The sequence below is a fragment of the Egretta garzetta genome, unplaced genomic scaffold (assembly GCF_000687185.1).
Source record: "Egretta garzetta isolate BGI_Z169 unplaced genomic scaffold, ASM68718v1 scaffold650, whole genome shotgun sequence".
Taxonomy (NCBI): Eukaryota; Metazoa; Chordata; class Aves; order Pelecaniformes; family Ardeidae; genus Egretta; species Egretta garzetta.
Genome location: NW_009258374.1, coordinates 250,684 through 259,866, shown reverse-complemented (window position 1 = coordinate 259,866; position 9,183 = coordinate 250,684). Strand labels below are relative to the sequence as shown.

General features: G+C 41.8%; 1 protein-coding gene across 1 annotated transcript in view; it reads left to right on the top strand.

Annotated features, from left to right (window-relative positions):
• TSPAN4 (tetraspanin 4) overlaps positions 1–9,183 on the top strand; it is a 213,459-nt gene that overhangs the window by 153,458 nt on the left and 50,818 nt on the right. The window contains exon 3 of the mRNA XM_009639649.2: positions 3,960–4,034. Coding sequence (XP_009637944.1) covers positions 3,960–4,034 — 75 coding nt within the window. The remainder of the gene's footprint in view (positions 1–3,959; positions 4,035–9,183) is intronic.

The window sequence follows — 9,183 nt, the reverse complement described above, 5'->3', positions numbered from 1 at the left end:
ACTTGGACGTGGTGCATAACCATCACTGAGAGAACTTTGATTCTGAGATTTCCTAAATTTTGAGGAAATTTAGCATCTTTTACAATGTCAATGTCATACCTATTTCTCTAGTATGAACAGAAGAAGGCAGGAGAACCATCATGGTCTTGCCAGCAGATCCAGCCCATGGGCTTCTGCTGCTGGACATAGCAACACAGCTGGCAACAGCAGCTGCCTGCTCTGGTGCTAAGACGGAGGGGTTTAGCAGAGGTGTATGACTTGGGTGTTGCAGGGGAAAATGGTCTTGAGTCATGACATTTCACTTAATTTATTGCCAATTAAGATAAACTTTTAATTACTAATTCTGGCATTGAGAAATAATGACAAACAATTACACGCTTGAGAAAACACCTCGACTTCCCTCCAGACACCTTTCCTCTCCCCCTGCCAGTCTCCGGTCCGCTCCCTGCACGTTACACTCAGTCGTGGGGGTCGGTGTGGGGTGCTTTCCTTTTTCTTCCACTCTTTGTTCCTTGCTCTTTTTTTTTTCCATGGCTCCAGCGCGAGGTCCTCCGCAGGCTGCCATCCTCTCAAATGTGTTGCTCCTCCTGGGTATCCACGTGTGCAGGCATCCCCTGCCATTGTGCAGGCTTTGCCTTTTTCTCTGGCATCTCCTGCCCCAGTTGGCTACTGCCAGTAGGTCACTTCTCTAAAATTGGTAGCCAGGTTGTGTCCTAAACCAAACCATTCCCCATCTGTTGTTAAAAATGTTGTTCCTCAGGCTCCCCTTTCTCCTGCAAAGTGATTTTCTGGCTTCATCTGTACTGTCTCTGTGCTGGTGAGTGCAGGGAAGGGAGGAAAGCTTTCTTCAGAGCACAGGAAAAATGTGTCCCTGAATTTTACTCGGTTCTTATGAAGTGGGACTGGAGGCCCATCGGCTCCAAGGGGATGGCAGAAAGGCATTGCATACACGTGTGGGTGCCAGAGGAGGATGCTCTGTGGGATGGTTTGTGACTTGTCTGGTCACGTGTGAACTGTGGGAAGGATGCGAGCAGGCTTTTTGTGCTTGTAGGCTTTGAAGGTTTTAGCTGCTGAGCCCTCTCTGCTGGATGTGTGCAATGCATTTTTTGAAGGCTAATAACTTTTGCAGAGAAATCCACTCATAGCTGGGGAAGACAAAAGGCACGTGCCTGAAATGGGGTTGCACTTTGTTTCAGGTCTCTGCTCTAAACACCAGAGCATGACAGAATTTCAAATTAAGCTACCAAAAATTTAACCTGAGCAGAATAACATACTTTACCCTGCTTCATTCTTAGAAGTAACTAAAGTGCTATTTTTGAAGTTCTTCCAAAAGCTTTTATCCTTTAGACAGAAACAAGCTCAGAATATATAAGCATAGACAATTAAGGTTTGGCAAAATTAGAAGCTGACGAAATTGGGGTCCTGTGGTAGGAAATGCTGATTGCTGTAATGGGTACGAGTCCTTCCTGTGTTCTAGAAATTGCCTAATGTCATCCAGGCTGTGCCAGTGGATTTCACAGGGAGGCAGTGGTGTTTGCATGCACATTTTGGAAAAGCCATGCTTTATGGCCGAGCAAAAACGTATACCACAGCCAAAGAAAATATAATAAGTGTCTGTGCATCTTTACAGAGAGTTACATGCTTTCAATTAATACTGTGCAGCAGACTAAAATTGTAAACATAAAAAATAAGCCAGCTTCACCAAGGCTGGTTTGCAAAGCCATATGGAAGGTCAGTGTTGGATGGTAATGATATGGAAATCAGCTTGGATCACAAGTGTGAATGAGTTCTGTGATTCAAAACTGGGCAGTAATAAGATCCAGTATTAGGGTCAGGCACGTGTGAAGAGACTAGTGATGAAGATTTGAAAATAAACTTTAATTTAAGACTCATGGGGCAAAATGCAATGAGTTCTGTAGACAGTGTAATTGTACTAGTGGAGAAAGGTATTTTCTTCTTCTTGACCTTTTGCCCTCCATTCAGTCACAGAAATCCATAGGTTCAAAGGTTTGGTTTTGACTTACCAGGCAGTGAAGAAGCTCTGATAAGGCTTTGTAGCTATTAAACTTTCATAAGTTTGCAGTCTTGTGGTTGAAGCTGAAGAGACCGTAACTGGTTTTTCCCTCTTGGGGATAGGATTTCAATTAAGTCAGTGCTGCTCATTATTAGAATTCCAGCCTTGCAGGCTGCTAAGTGTATGGAGTTCATGTTATAGGGAGCAGGACCTTTGCCTGAGCCTAAAAAGTTTCCAAAATTGCTCTCTTTCCTTTACCTGTCTTTGCAAAACTCAGTTTCATTTAATGGTCTAATAGCGCTTGTTTTAAAGTCAGTGCAACCACTGTGTTGATGTTGCTGCAGACCTGTGCCGCAGACCCATCCAGCATCTTAACAAAAAGCAGCAGATAGGCTTTTCAGAAGTGTTTGGCATTGCCGACAGTTCCTCTTGCTGAAGATGATCAGAGCTGAGGGATTTAGAGAATCTGCTTGAAATCATAGAATCATAGAATCGTTTAGGTTGGAAAAGACCTTTAAGATCATCAAGTTCAACCATAAACCCAACACTGCCAAGTCCACTGCTAAACCATGTCCCTAAGTACCTCATCTACCTGTCTTTTAAATACCTCCAGGGATGGGGACTCAACCACTTCCCTGGGAAGCCCGTTGCAATGCTTTGACAATCCTTTTGGTGAAGACATTTTTACTAATATCCAATCTAAATCTCCCCTTGCACAACTTGAGGCCGTTTCCTCTCATCCTATCACTTGTTTCTTGGGAGAAGAGACCAACCCCCACGTGGCTACAGCCTCCTGTCAGGTGGTTGTAGAGAGCGATAAGGTCTCCCCTCAGCCTCTTTTCTCCAGCCTAAACAACCCCAGTTCCCTCAGCCGTTCCTCATAAGACTTGTGCTCCAGACCCCTCACCAGCTTGGTTGCCCTTCTTTGGACACACTCCAGCATCTCAGTGTCTTTCTTGTAGTGAGGGGCCCAAAACTGAACACAGCATTCAATGTGCGGCCTCACCAGTGCCAAGTACAGGGGGATAATCACTTCCCTACTCCTGCTGACCATACTATTCCTGATACAAGCCAGGATGCTGTTGGCCTTCTTGGCTATCTGGGCACACTGCTGGCTCATATTCAGGTGGCTGTTGACCAACACCCCCAGATCCATCTGTGCCAAGCAGCTTTCCAGCCACTCTTCCCCAAACCTGTAGTGTTGCATGTTGTTAATCCTTGTGTTAAAAGTTTTTTATCCACTCCTTTAAGCTTTTGACTGCTGGGATTTAGACAGTTCCATGGCTTATGAAAAGAAAAAGAGATGAACTGACTTTACTTTAATGTCTTCAGTACAAGACAGCCCCTTTCAGTTGAAACCCATGGATGATTTGTGTAGCTGCACGGAACTGCTTGTAAAGCTAACTTGGTATACAAGCTTTCTGGTGTGCCTTTCAGTTCTCCCACAAATCCCTGTGAAAGGAGCTATGACTTTATGGTTTATGGTCCAGGCTACCTTCTCTTGCAATGGGAAGTCTAAGCTGGGGATTTCGTTCATATCTTATTAGTTGGAAAGGTCTGATGGGGAAAAAAATAACGAAAACCTAGTGTGGGAAGAATCCTCAAGGGTTACTGCGTCAAATAGAGCACTGGCCTGCGCAGGGGGCAGATCTTTGTGGGTTTTATGCTGTCCTACTGAAATCAGTGATATAAATGACCCATACGTATGCCTGGATAATGCTGTGTTTCATGACTAGTCCTTTACCTGCTTTTTCAGTTGCTGCATGTCGCGTGCCTTCTGTTCTGCTGTAACACAGCAGCTTTGAATCTTGCTGCCTGTATGACTCCCACTCCCCCATTCTGCATGATCTGCTAAATGTATTTATTGTGCATCCAGAATAAGCTGAAATAGATGTTGATGGTTTTTGCTTTTTGTTTTCTCCCCTGTCCCTTCTTCTTTTGACAGTTTTTTATCATGCTGTTAATTATATTTCTGTTGGAGCTTACTGTTGTGATTCTGTTCTTCGTCTACAGTGACAAGGTAAGTCAGATTCTTCATTTTTCTTTCCCCTTCAGCAAATTTTTATGCCCCTTTTCCCAATAAATAAATCATGAAACACTTGGCTTGGTATGCACATCATGCTTCTGTCTTCCTTGAGACACCCCTCTCAGGAGGAGCTCTCTCAGAATGCATAAACAGCCTTGCAGGACGAGGCTCTCTTGCTTGCTCATGTGTACAACTCAAGGTCACAGATATTGCCAAGTGCCTCTGCCATTTAAAAAAAAAACAAACCACACACCAAAAGCCCCCACAAAAAAAGCAAAGAAGCCAATGAGCCTTACTAGGAACATGTAGGAAGAGACACCCATCAGAATTAAGAGAGTTTCTAATGACGAGCCACATTAATGTTACAAAGAGGGTGTCCTTAGCCCATGCAAAGGCACATAAGTCATTATCTTTCCAAGTTGCTTCTTGCAGCACATGTGTACTTAGGCTCTAGTGGAAAGACAAGGTAAAGGTATAAAAGTTTAATAAACAAAGCTTTTGTTTGTGGTTTCAAATTTTACTTATGTTTTACTTTTGTTCCTGTGTTTACTTGGCATTTCTATTGTAAGGGCAAGATTGCCTATCTGAATTATCTTTTTCCTTAAAATAATTTTTCTTAAAAAAAAAAAACAAGACAAACTTACAGGAATAAATCCAAAACAAGGGCATAATTGTGCATAACCTGCCTATTCAGTCAAAATTGTCAAACACAGTCTCTTACAGTTGAAGACTTAAGGGAACTTGGAAATCACAGGGTGACAAAATTTTGCCATGAATTAACAGTCATCAGACCAATAAACAGCTGCTTCTGTAATGGAAAGATAAAACAGCAAAAAAATAAATAAAAATTAAAAATAACTACACAAAATAGCCAAATAAGATTAACAGTAGATCTAGTTATATTCAGCATGTTTAGCAACAACCTGTACGAGGAGTGGATAAGATGTCAACAGTACTTTCTAGAAGGCTCTGAATTAATTAATGAACACTGTGGGTGATTGTCAGGTGCACTTCTGAAGGACTGAACAGAGGTAGGTTGCTGGACAGCATGCGGTAGCTGGAACATGGAATTAACTTGCAAGGTAATTAAAGGAGAAGGGGCAATTTAAAATTACTTGTATGCGTTATTGGATTCTGAATTACTTGTAACCTCTTGGGAGAAAGATCTAAACTTCATACATGACATCTTAATAAAGGCATCTACTTAATATTCAATCAGCCTCCAAAACCCAAATACAACACTTGGCATCTATTTAGAAAGGGAATCAGTTAGAAAATATTATCATGTCATTGTATAAATTGATGGACTCGCCTCATTGTGAATTTAATATTGAGTTTTGGTTACTTCATTTCAGTGAAGGGCAACAGAAATGATTATAAGTGCTGGAAAGGTGGGGGAGAGCAGTCATGAAGAGGGATTATGGAGGCTACCCTGGTTCAGTTTGGGAAAGGAAGGACATCCTCTGCTTAAGAGATCTGAAGCAGAGAAATAACAGTTTCTAAAATAATGACTTACTAAAGACCTGTCCTGAACACAGAAGAAATACGTGAAAATATTAAGGAGTAGGTTTAAAAGATAAATGTTTCTTATGCTCCACATCATCATCTTGTGGAATTCCCTGTTGTTGAGGCTGATCTTTCAGTAAATGTGTGGGTATGGAGGGAGGAAGGAAAAAAACCCAATGAAACATTTTTATTCATAAAGCAATCAGCGCTGGTATGTTGACAAGTCTGTCAGAGAATGTTGGTCTTCACTCTTCAGCGGTAAAAATAGCGGAAAAGTGTCAGGAAGGATTCCCTTTCTGCTTCAGCCTGTTGGTTTTTAGTTGTTCTTACTAAAAAACCAGGAAATTTGACCTTCCTCTGAGCCATGTACTGTAGATTGATGCAGGAGGTACACTACAGTTGTCTGTAAGATCAAAACAGAGTCTAAGATATGGGCTCCACTTCAAATGCGGTTTTACTGAGTTAAGAAATTGCTGTAGTCTGTGTATTGCAGATGATCAAATTTGAGGCTTTAAAGTTCCTGCCTGGCTTTAAATCCATGGTCTTATACTGAAGAAATCAATAGTTTGTGTTAAACTTACAGTCCTGCCTACAGAATAAATAAAACAGCAGCAGCCTAAAACTAGTGGGTTTTTTTTCAGCATCCGTAGAATTTGTGCACTGGCTTTCCTGATGTGAAGAACAGCATTGCCACATGTACTGGCAAAGGGACGCAGCTACCCCAGACAAGTCCGCCACGGTAATTCAGTTAGTGCAGTTCCTTGAATAAGCGGTGAAGGAACGATCTACGCTAACACTTGCACATCAGAGGAAAGGAACATGAATTTTGTGTACAAAAGCAGAAGAGGACTCTGCAGATTAAGACTTTGAGGGCTCCTGTATCATTCATTCATATATATAAAAAATATATATTAATGTATATAAAATCAGCTATATATATATGCAAAATCAGAAGGTTTTTCAAGTACGTGGTAGCCTTCTATTAATTAGGGGTGTATGTACATGTAAAATTCTTCCCAGGATAAGATGGGGGCCATTGTTATTTTCTGTTCCTGGCTTGAGAAGAGGTTGAAAAATGGATACCCTGGCAGTTTTCACTGACTCTTACTTTGTCAGGTGGAAATACTTTGGAGTGGATACTTTGTCCCTTGCTACAGGGTTTAATCAATGCTCTCCTCTGTCCGTGAAGCAGGGCAGTGTTATTACCTTGTCTAGGTGGAGAGGCAGGAACTGAGAGAGTTGCCCAAGACTCTGCAGGCAGCTGGGGACGATTCTAAATTTAGAGCTCACACTGTTTCGGCTGATGGCAAGGGATCTGAGAGATGGAGCTGTGCCGACGGCAGGGCTGGGGATTGCAGCTGACTTAATAGCTCTTGTCCGGTGAATGATGTCCATTTTGTTCCTTCTGCACAGTAGCAAGCTGGTGCTTGCACCGCAATATCAGCCACAGGGTGGGTGAGCATCCAGGTGCACGTGGACACAACACACGGGCTCTCGAGCTGTGAAGCAGTCTCTCTGTATCCGTTGCTGGGACTGTTGCTTTAGTAGTATGTTGATTATTGAAAAGCATGAAGACAAGATTTCTTTACAGCCATTCACAGATTGGTTTTTGGTATAGTGCTTTTATACTTTTGCTGTGGAAGAGCATGCAGCTGTGGAGGTGAACAGGACAGGCTGCTGGGACTCAAGGCAGCCTAGACTGACCTGTTCTCATTCATCAGCTTGGGAGAAGACCAAAAATTGCCTCTGCCTCTTATTCTAGTGACTTGGCAGCAGCCTCTCTGAGCTTTTAAGCAGCCAACTTGCCCCCACACCCTAGAATGTCATCTTGCCTTTTCTTGATGGAGAAATGTTTGTCTTGATCTCATGAGATAAATCTGCCCTGGACTTTACAGCTCTTTCTCTGAGCTGGCTGTGTGGACTGATGTTGTAAAGAGATGGAGTCTTGGAAAAGGCTCAGGAATACATAGTATAGGAAGGAAAAGGGGTGATGCCTTGCTTCTTGGAGCTGCACAGTGGATCTCTTTGGCAGGGCCTGAGCTCACACCTTGTTCACTCTTCCTTCAACTGTCCTGGCTGGTTACATTGCAAAATATTAATCCCTTGAGTTCTGCACAAGTGAAATGCGGGCTGCATGGGAATAGAATGAGGAAATGCATTCCTATGGGGTGGTTGTCAGGAAAAATATATAGCACTTTTATTTTGTCCTGTCCTGTTCCCAGAGCAGCAGAGTGATTGGTTCATGGGCTGTCTTCAGCGTAAAGTGGACACCTGCGGGACTTGGGAGCTCCTACTGGTGTTTGTGGGAGGGCTTTTTTTTTTTTTTTTTTTTTTGAGGGCAGCAATATCAGCCCAAGAGATGTGGGTATTGAATGCAGTTTGTGTGTGATTATGAGAACTAAGGTGGGTTGTTATCACTCTAAGCACGCTATTTTTTCTGGCTAAATTTATGCCCCCATTCGAAGCAGTCCAAACTCCAGTGGCCTTACTAGAGTCATGTGAATGGTTATGTGAATGACCACCCATCTATGGCTTGAATGTTCTCCTCAATATGTTTTATTTTGATTCCATTAATACAGAGCGGCATTTGACATTTTTATAAGTTAATAATTTCTGTGTGAGGCTTGATATGTATTTATGAGAGATCCATAGAGTACTGATAGGGTTAACCTTAATTTTATTGTGATAAAGAGCAGGTCCCTATCCTGTCAGAGGCTGGATACTCCTTGCATTTCTCACCACCACATTGGACCCTGTTAGAATATAAATTATGCTAATAAAATGCAGAGTCTTGTACCAGTTCTAGCTTGTCTAATCCTTCTGCTTTTAGCATCTGTATTTATTTTTACTGTGATGATTCTCCTGGAGGCACAGAAAAAAAAAAGTCCATATTTACTTTTTTGTAGCTGTAATACATGATTTTTTTCAGTAGGGTTGTTTGTTCAGATGTCTGCATTTTTTCTGATTTATGGGCAGAGCGATGGTGCAGCTATTTAATGCCCACAAATGGAAGAACATAACTAAACCACCATAATGTGCTCTTTTTTTTTATTTTCTTTTTGAAATGTCAAACTGAGTAACATAAGCCAGTTTAAGGAATCACTGACTATGATATTTGATTATGGGAGCAGTTACAGCTATTGGCAACTCGAAGTTAAGACCAGAATTTTCAATAAAGATTAGGCCATTAACTCACTTGGGGTCCCTGTGAAAATTGCAGTCTAAATTCCATGCCTGCTTAGCGGTGTTGAAAATGGCCCACAGAATGGTAGAGGATTGAAAAATAATGGCTACTTCTGTTTTTCATGAGATGTGTGAAAATGCTCTTGTTTTCCATGTTGCAGTAAATTGTAATGAGTTCCTCTATAGCTTTTACTGCTAGCTTGTAAAAAATATGGTCTGTAGGTTGATGCATTTCTTGCTTTGTTTCTTAAAACTTTTTACAAATTATCGTAATTCTTGATTGATATTTTGCCTGGTCCCATATAGATTATAGACAGCAGACTGGAATGTAGTGGGTATAATTTCAAGTGTAGCTCAGTCCTCATGACCTCTTTCACATTTGGCTTTAAAGGCAAAGTGGAAAAACTGAACCTCTTCCACCTTCTGCACTCATGAGCAGTTGCTCACAGAAATG